Raw genomic sequence first — 16,494 nt, 5'->3', positions numbered from 1 at the left:
TTTCAGATTGCATTTTAACAGTTTTTCACCACTAGAGAGTGTTAGTTCACATATTTCATATAGATAACACTGTGCTCGTGCACGTGAAGTAATCTGGGAGCAGGCACTGATTGGCTAGACTGCAAGTCTGTCAAAAGAACTGAAAAAAGGGGCAGTTTGCAGAGGCTTAGATACAAGATAATCAAAGAGGTTAAAAGTATATTATTATAACTGTGTTGGTTATGCAAAACTGGGAAATGGGTAACAAAGAGATTATCTATCTTTTAAAACAATAAAAATTCTGATGTAGACTGTCCCTTTAATGCATTGCTGCTACTTCAACAAATGATACCAAGAGAATGAAACAAATTAGATAATAGAAGTAAATTAGAAAGTTGTATTCTCTATCTGAATCATGAAAGAAAAAAATTGGGTTTCATGTTCCTTTAACTAGACTTGGGGCTCCTTGGAGGAGGGCTATCTCCTCCTATATCTAATAAGCATTGCACGGTATAACATGTATTATACAGTATCGTATTGCTATGCACTAGTGACACTTATTTTTTTGCACCTGTTCAGTTATTCAGTGCTATTTAATATGGAAGTGTTCACAAAAAAAATAGCTACAAATACGCAAAAACTAAAATTTTGTTTAGACAATACACTTTTAATAATAGGCAATATAAGGCTTGATACCATTTTACTCACAGTATGACAGCAGATTTGCTGAGCATCTCTGAAGCATAGTATTTTTCTCTGATAGATTCTGCACTACCCAGTGGTCTCAATCACAGCTTTTGTGAGATTGGCAACCACACGGTGCCAGCATCATCTGCAGGTTATAGTTTCAACTGTTTGTACAGCTGATCATTTTTTCAGTTGGTTTGAGATTCATGCAGGGAGACAAAACTGTTCTCAACTGGAGATATTACGTCCTATTATTTGTACAATTCACAAGATATAAGAAACGGAAACAGATCTCACAGTAATAAGGTCCCATGTGGCTACATACATATCTTGCTTTTAGTCACCAGAATAACTAAACAAAGTCAAAATGATACGCCTATAATATGTCTAATTACAAATGAATGGTAAACTCCTATAAAAGCCGTCAGGAAAAAATTAAGTTTTGGAAATGCTCAGTCATTCTTAAAAAATCAAAACTGAACTGACTTTACCAGTTTAAAACAGCCGGGTCAGACTATAAGACTATATTCCTAAGAGTCATTTAAAGGGACAGTCAAGTAAAAAAAAAACTGTCATGTTTCAGATAGGGCATGCAATTTTAAACAACTTTCCAATTGACTTTTATCATTAAATTTGCATTGTTCCCTTGGTGGTATTTTTGAAAAGGTAAACCTAGCTTGGTTCAAACTGATTTCTAAACCGTTGAAAACTGCCCCTTAGCTCAGAGCATTTTTTTACAGTTAGACAGTACTAGTTCATGTGTGTCATATAGATAACATTGTGCTCACTCCCGTGGAGTTATTTAGGAGTCTGCACTGATTGACTAAACTGCATGTCTGTCAAAAGCACTGAGATAAGAGGGCAGTCTGCAGAGGCTTAGATACAAGGTAATCACAGAGGTAAATAGTATATTAATATAACAGTGTTGGTTGTGCAAAACTGGGGAATGGGTAATAAAGGGATTATATATCTTTTTAAACAATAACAATTCTGGTGTATACTGTCCCTGTAAACCCAAAAAATACTCCAAATTAAGGCTCTGATTGTCAGGGTCAAGTAACAAAAAAAACAAAAACGAACCTACAGATATGTTTTTCTATTTTTTTAAGGAAGAATTTGATTACTGACTACTGCTTGAATATAACAATGATTTATTACAACATTATTTTATTTTCCTTCATTAAATTCAGCCTCTGAACTACATAATACCATGTTACAGATGACATCACAACAATGACAGAGTTACTCACAGAGTCTTCTTTAACAGACGCAGGCCAACCTTCCCACAGCTGATGGCGCACCGGGATGCTGGTGAGGTCATAGACATTTCTTTTTACCTAGAAAACAGAACAAAACATCATGAACACAAAGTCAGCATATGATCTGCACTAACAAGCATCTAGAGTAGCCCTCACAGAGGTATGAGTCTATGTTCAAGTCCAATGGCCTCGGTGGCCCCTTATCAGATGCACGCTCAGTAACAAGTCAATGTCAAAGTCGCATATTTAGTGGAAAACTATCATAAGAGTTTACTAGTTAGGGGGAACAGTTACTGGTCCTCTGCTGGTGAATTACCAATAAAGATAACAATAGTATCTTAAGGAGCCACTGCAATGTCTTTCTTGGCAAATGCCTACTTATAGTGTATGGTACTGCGTTCCATTAGCATAGCTGGATTTATTCCCATGTTGTGTACGGTTCTAGAAGAACCCTACAATGTACGTTTATGCCTTATTGTAACGTATTAATGAAGCTTCTCTATTGAAGTACTGACAAAAAATACAATTCAGTACATCCCAACAACTGCACAACGCTCACCAGATCTCAACCATTCCTGCTACATCTTATTGTACCATTTACTGACATTATGGTGCACAGTGTGATTACATCCTACCATTTCCTTATACACATGGTTGTTTCCTGTGTGACTACAGGTTGTTCTGCAATAAGCATCCACACTCCATGAAAGTACAGAATGTGCCCATACAACACTACAACCCTAATCACCACACTATTTACCCATAGGAAAGGTCCATTCTTAGTACACTGCACACTTTCCCTTCCTACAATACATTAGTTTCACATCTTATGATACACTTCTAATTAGGCGACTGTAGTTACCATTGTACGGTTTCATAGCCCTTTTTCCTAATACCTTTTCATCCTCAACCATTCCCTCCTCTCTCGTAGACTTACCTCCATTCAGATTATACCACAGCAATTTCCAAACTGGAAATAGAAACCTACCCAAGAGAAAGTTCAGTCCATCTCATGTGGTCCAATAATTGTAAAGTTAGTTGCTTGACTATTTTAAATTTTCTTAATTTTTTTTTTTTTTTTAGTGATTACCTCTATGTATTAGTATTGCAAAACCACCAGTTTTTTTATTTTTTTATTTTACTTGGTTTAAAGGGACAGTCAAGTCCCACTAAAACTTTCAATATTCAAATAGGGCATGTAATTTTAAACAACTTTCCAATTTACTTTTATCACCAATTTTGCTTTGTTCTTTTGGTATTCTTAGTTGAAAGCTAAACCTAGGAGGTTCATATGCTAATTTCTTAGACCTTGAAGGCCGCCTCTAATCTAAGTGCATTTTGATAGTTTTTCACCACTAAAAGACATTAGTTCATGTATTTCATATAGATAACATTGAGCTCATGCACATGAATTTACCATGGAGTCAGCTCTGATTGGCTAAAATGAAAGTCTGTCAAAAGAACTGAAATAAGGGGGCAGTCTGCTGAGGCTTAGATACAAGGTAATTACAGAGGTAAAACTTGTATAATTATAACTGTGTTGGTTATGCAAAACTGGGGAATTGGCAATTAAGGGATTATCTATCTTTTAAAACAACAAAAATTCTGGTGTTGACTGTCCCTTTAAGCAGCCATCTTTGTGTCATGGCGCATGACACATTTTGGTTATAGAGATGTTTATGGAAGCCTCAATACTTATGATGGTCATAGCTTCTTGGAACAAAATCTGATCTCTAGATCACATTACAAGGTACATGGTACATATATAAACATTTTGCACAATCTTGATCCTTAGACTTAGAACTTTTTTTGAAATACCAACACATAGAGGTAAATCACTAAAAAAAAAATAGGAAAATTAAAAATGGTCAAACAACCTATGTTGGACTGACCCAGAAGAGAGAGGTGACAAATGCAGCCATACTTCTAACTCACACATCACAGTACTTGTATGCTTTGTAAACTGAAATACTCACTGAAGTGAAGCTGTCTTCATGGCTCTATACAACCTATTATTTTGTAATTGTATAAATAAAATATTAAGGTCTCAAACATTTTAGGTTTATGGTTGGTAAAAAGATATTGCGAGATGAAAACATTTGTCTTTCGATTGTTTGAATTTGTCACTTTTGAAATAAAGATTATTCTCTTCGGAAAAATGAAATAGAGACACTATTAATATAAAAACATTTCAGCAGCACATATGTATCTGAAGCCGAGCATGGCAGAGGCAGCTGAATATAGGCGATTTACAATATTCCCGATTTCCAGCACCTGGAGTAACCGACAGGAAAGAAGTGTTTCACACCATGTAGCTCAGTCACAAACAGGCTGCCTCAGAGCTTGACAAATTTTGGAACCAGCAAAACATGGCTCCTACAATTTTGCTTCTTGCTCCTAACTTTTTTGATTATCATACATACAGTATATCTATATAAAAACATCATTTTTAATTCTAAAAAAAAACATCACTGTTTTTTTGTTTTTGGCTGGCTCCTAATACGTTTGTCTACCTATGGCCTATTTCACTACCTATGGCCTATTTCACTAACTATGGCCTATTTCACTACCTGTGGTCTATTTCACTACCTATGGTCTATTTCACTACCTATGGTCTATTTCACTACCTATGGCCTATTTCACTACCTATGGTCTATTTCACTACCTGTGGCCTATTTCACTACCTATGGCCTATTTCACTACCTGTGGCCTATTTCACTACCTATGGTCTATTTCACTACCTATGGTCTATTTCACTACCTATGGCCTATTTCACTACCTATGGTCTATTTCACTACCTATGGCCTATTTCACTACCTATGGTCTATTTCACTACCTGTGGCCTATTTCACTAACTATGGCCTATTTCACTACCTGTGGCCTATTTCACTACCTATGGTCTATTTCACTACCTATGGTCTATTTCACTACCTATGGTCTATTTCACTACCTATGGCCTATTTCACTACCTGTGGCCTATTTCACTACCTGTGGTCTATTTCACTACCTGTGGCCTATTTCACTAACTATGGCCTATTTCACTACCTGTGGTCTATTTCACTACCTATGGTCTATTTCACTACCTATGGCCTATTTCACTACCTGTGGTCTATTTCACTACCTATGGCCTATTTCACTAACTATGGCCTATTTCACTACCTATGGCCTATTTCACTACCTATGGCCTATTTCACTACCTATGGTCTATTTCACTACCTATGGTCTATTTCACTACCTATGGTCTATTTCACTAACTATGGCCTATTTCACTACCTGTGGTCTATTTCACTACCTATGGCCTATTTCACTAACTATGGCCTATTTCACTACCTATGGTCTATTTCACTACCTATGGCCTATTTCACTACCTATGGCCTATTTCACTACCTATGGTCTATTTCACTACCTGTGGTCTATTTCACTACCTGTGGCCTATTTCACTACCTATGGTCTATTTCACTACCTATGGTCTATTTCACTACCTATGGCCTATTTCACTACCTGTGGTCTATTTCACTACCTGTGGCCTATTTCACTACCTGTGGCCTATTTCACTACCTATGGTCTATTTCACTACCTGTGGCCTATTTCACTACCTATGGTCTATTTCACTACCTATGGCCTATTTCACTACCTATGGTCTATTTCACTACCTGTGGCCTATTTCACTACCTGTGGCCTATTTCACTACCTATGGTCTATTTCACTACCTATGGTCTATTTCACTACCTGTGGCCTATTTCACTACCTGTGGCCTATTTCACTACCTATGGCCTATTTCACTACCTGTGGCCTATTTCACTACCTGTGGCCTATTTCACTACCTATGGTCTATTTCACTACCTGTGGCCTATTTCACTACCTATGGTCTATTTCACTACCTATGGCCTATTTCACTACCTATGGTCTATTTCACTACCTATGGTCTATTTCACTACCTATGGCCTATTTCACTACCTATGGTCTATTTCACTACCTATGGCCTATTTCACTACCTATGGTCTATTTCACTACCTGTGGCCTATTTCACTACCTGTGGCCTATTTCACTACCTGTGGCCTATTTCACTACCTGTGGCCTATTTCACTACCTATGGTCTATTTCACTACCTGTGGCCTATTTCACTACCTATGGTCTATTTCACTACCTGTGGCCTATTTCACTACCTATGGTCTATTTCACTACATATGGCCTATTTCACTTTGAACTGAGATAAATCCAGTGCCCTTGGTACTACCCAACCTCACACACCCACCTACTGAGACCCCTACAGCAAACAGCTTCTCACAGTCTTATAACAATTAATATCAGTCTGGTTTAGTATTACATCAAACCAATTACATAGCCAACATTCAAAGACAACTATTGCATGAGCAGTTGAAATTGGACACATTTCTGCCATGATTAGAAAAAAAATATTATCTTTAGTTCAAAAGGTCACTATTTTAATCCTTCATTTGATTGCATTCCGGTTAATATATATAAATATTTTATAAAACTGACTACAATTTTATAATATAATTTTATTGCTTTTTTAATGCAGCACATTAAAAGGGGTAATGGAAGTCTAAAATAAACTTTTATAAAACTTGGAGAGGATTGACAGGACAGTAATCTCGTGAATAAATCTTATCATTCAATTTACTAAAAATAGCCAAAATGTAACAACAAGCATTAACAGTAACCAAACAAAAGCCCTTAAAAGGGACATAGAACAAGTTGGGATAGAGACAAAATATAATAATATGTACTTTATTTACTCTACCTGCAAATTTATACTGCAGTGCCTCACTATTAACCCTTTCTTTTTAGTTTCTGAATTGTAAAGCTCTAACTCCCCCTACACATTTCATTCTATGGCTGTATCTATGTTTATTATTGTTTTGGTAGAAGGCAAAAATGCATAGGGATTATCTTCTGGAGCTGCCTAGAAGCTGTGAACTCAGTTGAAATACAATGCCTGTGTCTAAACACTGATAAGGGGGGTGGAGTTGACTTCTCCAGGCAGCTTAGCTATGTAATTAATTTTGTTTCGTTTTGAAAATTAATTTAAAATACTTGCCAGCAATTTTTAAACATTTTTTTAATGAAAACTATTTTGAATTAATTAGCCCTTTTAGGATATGCACATATTTCAACCTATTTTATGTCCCTGTAAGATGAAAGCATTTGGAAATGTCTTTATTCATCAAAATGAAACATGCAGTGGTCAAGCCGTCAGTCATGGCCGACACTTGTAAGTTTGGATAAAGAAACAGACCCTGATATAGAAGATTTAGATATCAGGGAAGAAAAACACATATTCTGTCCTGACAGAAGGCCTATATCTGAGAAACAAGTCTTTGTTGTCCCAATCAGAGCCATAAAGATCATCTTCTGCTTGATTTTTTGATCAAACAAAACAAAAACATTTATTTAGTAAAACTTAAGGTTGCCTGAAATTGTCTTAATTTCTGGCACACCAGAGGTTCAGGGAATCAGCCTCAATTCTGGACACCTGAAATGTAAATGGAAGAAATTGTCTGAGGTGGATGCCTAAAGATGTTAGTATCTAATCCAGTTGCATAACCAGATAGTTCAAGTTATGATGACAATATTATACTGAATCCAAATAGGATGCTAAAAAAACAAAATTTATGCTTACCTGATAAATTTCTTTCTTTTGCAATGTACCGAGTCCACGGATTCATCCTAACTTGTGGGATATTGTCCTTCCTGACAGGAAGTAGCAAAGAGAGCACCACAGCAGAGCTGTCTATATAGCTCCCCCCTTAACTCCACCCCCCAGTCATTCGACCGAAGGCCAAGGAAGAAAAGGAGAAACTATAAGGTGCAGAGGTGACTGAAGTTTACATAAAAAAATACTATCTGTCTTGAATAGACAGGGCGGGCCGTGGACTAGGTACATCGCAAAAGAAAGAAATTTATCAGATAAGCATAAATTTTGTTTTCTTTTGCATGATGTACGGAGTCCATGGATTCATCCTAACTTGTGGGATACCAATACCAAAGCTTTAGGACATGGATGAAGGGAGGGACAAGACAGGAACCTAAACGGAAGGCACCACTGCTTGGATAGCTGAGAGAGAACAGTTGTGGGTCTCTGCCCATTCCAGAATCCTAGACACCTCCGTCATGGCTAGGGAGCTTCTTGTTCCCCCTTGATGATTTATGTATGCTACCGATGTAATGTTGTCCGACTGGAATCTGATGAAACGGGACGACCCCAAGAGGGGCTAAGCCCACAGAGCATTGAATATTGCACGTAGTTCCAGGATATTTATCGATAGGGTTGACTCCTCTTGAGTCCACCTGCCCTGTGCCCTTCTGGCACCCTAAACAGCTCCCGAACCTGATAGACTTGCATCCGTGGTCACAATCTCCCAGGATGGTCTCAAGAAGGATGTCCCCTGGGCCAACTGCCCCGGATGGACCCACCAAGAGAGGGATTCCCTCACTCGATTGTCCAAAGAGATCTGTTGGGAAAGATCTGAGTGATCGCCGTTCCATTGTCTCAACATGCATAACTGCAGAGGTCTTAGATGGAACCTGGCGAAAGGAATGACATCAATGCTGGAAACCATGAGTCCGATCACCTCCATTCACCTGGAGAATAAACTGCATATTTGTATCACAGATAAAGGAGTTTGCGACCCTTAAGGCCTTAAAGGGACACTGAACCCAAATTTTTTCTTCTTTTGTGATTCAGATAGAGCATGCAATTTTAAGCAACTTTCAAATTTACTCCTATTATCATTTTTTCTTCATTCTCTTGCTATCTTTATTTGAAAAAGAAGGCATCTAAACTTTTTTTGGTTCATGACTCTGGACAGCACTTTTTATTGGTGGATGAATGTATCCACCAATCAGCAACAACCCCCCAGGTTGTTCACAAAAAACATAATTTATGCTTACCTGATAAATTTATTTCTCTTGTGGTGTACCCAGTCCACGGATCATCCATTACTTGTGGGATATTCTCCTTCCCAACAGGAAGTTGCAAGAGGATCACCCACAGCAGAGCTGCTATATAGCTCCTCCCCCAACTGCCATATCCAGTCATTCGATCGAAGACAAGCAGAGAAAGGAGAAACCATAGGGTGCAGAGGTGACTGTAGTTTAAAATTAAAAAATACCTGCCTTAAAATGACAGGGCGGGCCGTGGACTGGATACACCACAAGAGAAATAAATTTATCAGGTAAGCATAAATTATGTTTTCTCTTGTAAGGTGTATCCAGTCCACGGATCATCCATTACTTGTGGGATACCAATACCAAAGCTAAAGTACACGGATGAAGGGAGGGACAAGGCAGGTACTTAAACGGAAGGTACCACTGCCTGTAAAACCTTTCTCCCAAAAATAGCCTCCGAAGAAGCAAAAGTATCAAATTTATAGAATTTTGAAAAGGTATGAAGCGAAGACCAAGTCGCCACCTTGCAAATCTGTTCAACAGAAGCTTCATTTTTAAAGGCCCATGTGGAAGCCACAGCTCTAGTAGAATGAGCTGTAATCCTTTCAGGAGGCTGCTGGCCAGCAGTCTCATAAGCTAAGCGGATTATGCTTCTTAGACAAAACGAAAGAGAGGTTGCCAAAGCCTTTTGGCCTCTCCTCTGTCTAGAGTAGACAACAAGCAAAGCAGATATTTGACGAAAATCTTTAGTAGCTTGTAAATAATACTTTAAAGCACAAACCACGTCAAGATTGTGTAATAGACGTTCCTTCTTTGAAGAAGGATTAGGACACAATGATGGAACAACAATCTCCTGATTGATATTCTTATTAGATACCACCTTAGGTAAAAACCCAGGTCTGGTACGCAGAACTACCTTATCTGCATGGAAGATCAGATAAGGAGAATCACATTGTAAGGCAGATAACTCGGAAACTCTACGAGCCGAGGAAATAGCTACCAAAAAAAGAACTTTCCAAGATAAAAGTTTAATATCTATGGAATGAAAAGGTTCAAACGGAACCCCTTGGAGAACTTTAAGAACCAAATTTAAGCTCCATGGCGGAGCAACAGGTTTAAACACAGGCTTGATTCTAACTAAAGCCTGACAAAATGCCTGAACGTCTGGAACATCCGCCAGACGCTTGTGCAAAAGAATAGACAGAGCAGAAATCTGTCCCTTTAAGGAACTAGCTGACAATCCTTTTTCCAATCCTTCTTGGAGAAAAGATAATATCCTGGGAATCCTGACCTTACTCCATGAGTAGCCCTTGGATTCACACCAATAAAGATATTTACGCCATATCTTATGATAGATTTTCCTGGTGACAGGCTTTCGTGCCTGAATTAAGGTATCAATGACTGACTCGGAGAAGCCACGCTTTGATAAAATCAAGCGTTCAATCTCCAGGCAGTCAGTCTCAGAGAAATTAGATTTGGATGGTTGAAAGGACCTTGAAGTAGAAGGTCCTGTCTCAGCGGCAGAGTCCATGGTGGAAAGGATGAAATCAGTACATTTGGTACACATTCTAAGAGGGGGTTCCACCATGGCTTCTAAACATAATGAACAAGGAGTTTCCTCTATGTCAGACATGTTTAAACAGACTAGCAATGAGACCAGCAAGCTTGGAAAACACTTTAAATCAAGTTAACAAGCAAAAAATAAAAACGGTACTGTGCCTTTAAGAGAAACAAATTTTGTCAGAATTTGAAAAACAGTGAAAAAAGGCAGTAAATCAAACAAAATTTTTACAGTGTGTATAATAAGCTAACAGAGCATTGCACCCACTTGCAAATGGATGATTAACCCCTTAGTTCAAAAAACAGATAAAAAAAAAAAAAAAGATATAGACGTTTTTTAACAGTCACAACAAACTGCCACAGCCCTGCTGTGGGCCTACCTTCCCAAACGACTTTGGAAAGCCTAAGAGCCCTTTAGAGAGGTCCTATAGCATTCAGGGGACTCCTGGAGGAAGCTGGATGTCTCAGTCTGTAAAAGTTACTGCGCAATAAAGCGCTAAATTAGGCCCCTCCCACTCATACTAAAACAGTAGAAAGCCTCAGGAAACTGTTTCTAGGCAAATTTAAACCAGCCATGTGGAGAAAAATTAGGCCCCAATAAAGTTTTATCACCAAAGTATATATAAAAACGTTTAAACATGCCAGCAAACGTTTTATATTGCAAATCTATAACAGTATTACCTCTGAAAGTAAGCATGATACCAGTCGCTATTAAATCACTGTATTCAGGCTTACCTTACATAAATCTGGTATCAGCAGCATTTTCTAGCATTTACATCTCTAGAAAAAAAATGTAACTGCACATACCTCATAGCAGGATAACATAATTTATGCTTACCTGATAAATGTATTTCTCTTGTAGTGTAGTCAGTCCACGGGTCATCCATTACTTATGGAATATATCTCTTCCTAACAGGAAGCTGCAAGAGGATCACCCAAGCAGAGCTGCTATATAGCTCCTCCCCTCACATGTCATATTCAGTCATTCGACCAAAAGCAGACGAGAAAGGAGAAACCATAGGGTGCAGTGGTGACTGGAGTTTAATTAAAATTTAGATCTGCCTTAAAGACAGGGCGGGCCGTGGACTGACTACACTACAAGAGAAATACATTTATCAGGTAAGCATAAATTATGTTTTCTCTTGTTAAGTGTAGTCAGTCCACGGGTCATCCATTACTTATGGGATACCAATACCAAAGCTAAAGTACACGGATGAAGGGAGGGACAAGGCAGGAACATTAAACAGAAGGAACCACTGCCTGTAGTACCTTTCTCCCAAAAATAGCCTCCGAAGAAGCAAAAGTGTCAAATTTGTAAAATTTTGAAAAAGTGTGAAGTGAAGACCAAGTTGCAGCCTTGCAAACCTGTTCAACAGAGGCCTCATTTTTAAAGGCCCAGGTGGAAGCCACAGCTCTAGTAGAATGAGCTGTAATCCTTTCAGGAGGCTGCTGTCCAGCAGTCTCATAGGCTAAATGTATTATGCTACGAAGCCAAAAAGAAAGAGAGGTAGCCAAAGCCTTTTGACCTCTTCTCTGTCCAGAGTAAACGACAAACAGGGAAGAAGTTTGACGAAAATCTTTAGTTGCCTGCAAATAGAACTTCAGGGCACGGACTACGTCCAGATTATGTAAAAGTCGTTCCTTCTTTGAAGAAGGGTTAGGACACAGTGATGGAACAACAATCTCTTGATTGATATTCCTGTTAGTAACTACCTTAGGTAAGAACCCAGGTTTAGTACGCAGAACTACCTTGTCTGAATGAAAAATCAGATAAGGAGAATCACAATGTAAGGCAGATAACTCAGAGACTCTTTGAGCAGAGGAAATAGCCATCAAAAACAGAACCTTCCAGGATAACAGCTTGATATCAATGGAATGAAGGGGTTCAAATGGAACGCCTTGAAGAACGTTAAGAACTAAGTTTAAGCTCCACGGCGGAGCAACAGTCTTAAACACAGGCTTAATCCTAGCTAAAGCCTGACAAAAAGCCTGAACGTCTGGAACTTCAGCCAGACGTTTGTGTAGAAGAATAGACAGAGCAGAAATCTGTCCCTTTAACGAACTAGCAGATAAGCCCTTTTCTAAACCCTCTTGTAGAAAGGACAATATCCTAGGAATCCTAACCTTACTCCATGAGTAACTCTTGGATTCGCACCAATATAAATATTTACGCCATATCTTATGGTAAATTTTTCTGGTAACAGGCTTCCTAGCCTGTATTAAGGTATCAATAACCGACTCCGAGAAGCCACGCTTTGATAGAATTAAGCGTTCAATCTCCATGCAGTCAGCCTCAGAGAAATTAGATTTGGATGGTTGAAAGGACCCTGAATTAGAAGGTCCCGTCTCAGAGGCAGAGACCACGGTGGACAGGACAACATGTCCACTAGGTCTGCATACCAGGTCCTGCGTGGCCACGCAGGCGCTATCAGAATCACCAAAGCTCTCTCCTGTTTGATCTTGGCAATCAAACGAGGAAGCATCGGGAATGGTGGAAACACATAAGCCATGTTGAAGACCCAAGGGGCTGTCAGAGCATCTATCAGCACCGCTCCCGGGTCCCTGGACCTGGATCCGTAACAAGGAAGCTTGGCGTTCTGGCGAGACGCCATGAGATCCAGATCTGGTTTGCCCCAACGATGAATCAGTTGAGCAAAGACCTCCGGATGAAGTTCCCACTCCCCCGGATGAAAAGTCTGGCGACTTAGAAAATCCGCCTCCCAGTTCTCCATGCCTGGGATGTAAATCGCTGACAGGTGGCAAGAGTGAGACTCTGCCCAGCGAATTATCTTTGAGACTTCCAACATCGCTAGGGAACTTCTGGTTCCCCCTTGATGGTTGATGTAAGCCACAGTCGTGATGTTGTCCGACTGAAATCTGATGAACCTCAGAGTTGCTAACTGAGGCCAAGCTAGGAGAGCATTGAATATTGCTCTTAATTCCAGAATATTTATTGGGAGGAGTTTCTCCTCCTGAGTCCATAGTCCCTGAGCCTTCAGGGAGTTCCAAACAGCGCCCCAGCCTAGAAGGCTGGCGTCTGTTGTTACAATCGTCCAATCTGGCCTGCGAAAGGTCATCCCTTTGGACAGATGTGGCCGAGAAAGCCACCATAGAAGAGAATCTCTGGTCTCTTGATCCAGATTTAGCAGGGGGGACAAATCTGAGTAATCCCCGTTCCACTGACTTAGCATGCACAATTGCAGCGGTCTGAGATGCAGGCGCGCAAATGGTACTATGTCCATTGCCGCTACCATCAAGCCGATTACTTCCATGCACTGAGCTACTGTCGGGTGTGGAATGGAATGAAGGACACGGCAAGCATTTAAAAGTTTTGATAACCTGGCCTCTGTCAGGTAAATTTTCATCTCTACAGAATCTATAAGAGTCCCTAGAAAGGGAACCCTTGTAAGTGGTGATAGAGAACTCTTTTCCATGTTCACCTTCCACCCATGCGACCTCAGAAATGCCAGAACTATCTCTGTATGAGACTTGGCAGTTTGATAACTTGACGCTTGTATCAGAATGTCGTCTAGGTATGGAGTCACCGCAATGCCTCACGGTCTTAGTACCGCCAGAAGTGAGCCCAGAACTTTTGTAAAGATTCTTGGAGCCGTAGCTAATCCGAAGGGAAGAGCTACAAACTGGTAATGCCTGTCTAGGAAAGCAAATCTTAGATACCGATAATGATCCTTGTGAATCGGTATGTGAAGGTAGGCATCCTTTAAGTCCACTGTGGTCATGTACTGACCCTCTTGGATCATGGGAAGGATGGTTCGGATAGTTTCCATTTTGAATGATGGAACTCTTAGAAATTTGTTTAGGATTTTTAAGTCCAAGATTGGTCTGAAGGTTCCCTCTTTCTTGGGAACCACAAATAGATTTGAATAGAATCCTTGCCCGTGTTCCGTCCGCGGAACTGGGTGGATCACCCCCATTAGTAAGAGGTCTTGTACACAGCGTAGAAACGCCTCTTTCTTTATTTGGTTTGCTGATAACCTTGAAAGATGAAATCTCCCTCGTGGAGGAGAAGTTTTGAAGTCCAGGAGATATCCCTGAGATATGATCTCCAACGCCCAGGGATCCTAGACATCTCTTGCCCAAGCCTGGGCGAAGAGAGAAAGTCTGCCCCCCACTAGATCCGTTTCCGGATAGGGGGCCCTCTCTTCATGCTGTCTTAGGGGCAGCAGCAGGTTTTCTGGCCTGCTTGCCCTTGTTCCAGGACTGGTTAGTTTTCCAGCCTTGTCTGTAACGAGCAACAGCTCCTTCCTGTTTTGGAGCGGAGGAAGTTGATGCTGCTCCTGCCTTGAGGTTACGAAAGGCACGAAAATTAGACTGTTTGGCCTTTGATTTGGCCCTGTCCTGAGGTAGAGCATGGCCCTTACCTCCCGTAATGTCAGCGATAATTTCTTTCAAGCCGGGCCCGAATAAGGTCTGCCCTTTGAAAGGAATATTAAGCAATTTAGATTTAGAAGTCACGTCAGCTGACCAGGATTTAAGCCATAACGCTCTGCGCGCTTGGATAGCGAATCCGGAGTTCTTAGCCGTAAGTTTGGTTAAATGTACGACGGCATCAGAAACAAATGCGTTAGCTAGCTTAAGTGCTTTAAGCTTGTTCATAATTTCATCCAATGGAGCTGTGCGAATGGCCTCTTCCAGAGACTCAAACCAGAATGCCGCCGCCGCAGCAGTGACAGGCGCAATGCATGCAAGGGGCTGTAAGATAAAACCTTGTTGAACAAACATTTTCTTAAGGTAACCCTCTAATTTCTTATCCATTGGATCTGAAAAGGCACAACTATCCTCCACCGGGATAGTGGTACGCTTAGCTAAAGTAGAAACTGCTCCCTCCACCTTAGGGACCGTCTGCCATAAGTCTCGTGTGGTGGCGTCTATAGGAAACATTTTCCTAAATATGGGAGGAGGGGAAAAAGGCACACCAGGTCTATCCCACTCCTTGCTAATAATCTCTGTAAGCCTTTTAGGTATAGGAAACACGTCAGTACACACCGGTACCGCATAGTATCTATCCAACCTACATAATTTTTCTGGAATTGCAACCGTGTTACAATCATTCAGAGCCGCTAATACCTCCCCTAGCAATATGCGGAGGTTCTCAAGCTTAAATTTAAAATTAGAAATCTCTGAATCCAGTCTCCCTGGATCAGATCCGTCACCCACAGAATGAAGCTCTCCGTCTTCACGTTCTGCAAACTGTGACGCAGTATCTGACATGGCTCTCACCTCATCCGCGCGCTCTGTCCTTAACCCAGAGCTATCGCGCTTGCCTCTTAATTCTGGCAATTTAGATAATACTTCTGTCATAACAGTAGCCATGTCTTGCAAAGTGATTTGTAAGGGCCTCCCTGATGTACTTGGCGCCACAAAATCACGCACCTCCTGAGCGGGAGGCGAAGGTACTGACACGTGAGGAGAGTTAGTCGGCATAACTTCCCCCTTGTTGTCTGGTGATAATTTCTTTACATGTAAAGATTTACTTTTATTTAAAGTAACATCAATGCAATTAGTACACAAATTTCTATTGGGTTCCACATTGGCCTTTAAACATAGTGAACAAAGAGATTCATCTGTGTCAGACATGTTTAAACAGACTAGCAATGAGACTAGCAAGCTTGGAAATACTTTTCTAAATAAATTTACAAGCAATATAAAAAACGCTACTGTGCCTTTAAGAAGCACAAAAAACTGTCACAGTTGAAATAACAATGAACCAAAATAGTTATAGCAACCAATTTTTCACAGTAAATGTATTAAGTTAGCAAAGGATTGCACCCACCAGCAAATGGATGATTAAACCCTTAATACCCCAAAACGGATAACAATTTAATAATTAACGTTTTTATCACAGTCAAAACACACTGTCACAGGTCTGCTGTGACTGATTACCTCCCTCAAAATGAATTTTGAAGACCCCTGAGCTCTCTAGAGACGATCTGGATCATGGAAGATGAAGTAGACAGATTGTGACTGAATTTTTACTGCGCAAAAAAGCGCTAAAATAGGCCCCTCCCACTCATATTACAACAGTGGGGAAGCTCAGATAACTGTTTCTATGCAGAAAACAAAGATGGCCATGTGG

The 16,494-nt window shown here is 40.2% G+C and overlaps 1 protein-coding gene across 1 annotated transcript in view; it reads right to left on the bottom strand.

Annotated features, from left to right (window-relative positions):
- The window catches only part of FAF1 (Fas associated factor 1), a 700,642-nt gene that overhangs the window by 351,947 nt on the left and 332,201 nt on the right, over window positions 1-16,494 (bottom strand). Inside the window, exon 8 of the mRNA XM_053693495.1 lies at window positions 1,917-2,003. Coding sequence (XP_053549470.1) covers window positions 1,917-2,003 — 87 coding nt within the window. The remainder of the gene's footprint in view (window positions 1-1,916; window positions 2,004-16,494) is intronic.

This window comes from Bombina bombina, chromosome 10 (assembly GCF_027579735.1).
Source record: "Bombina bombina isolate aBomBom1 chromosome 10, aBomBom1.pri, whole genome shotgun sequence".
In the NCBI taxonomy this organism is placed as follows: Eukaryota; Metazoa; Chordata; class Amphibia; order Anura; family Bombinatoridae; genus Bombina; species Bombina bombina.
Note: the sequence above shows the minus strand (reverse complement) of the source record. Positions and strands in the feature narration are given on the sequence as shown.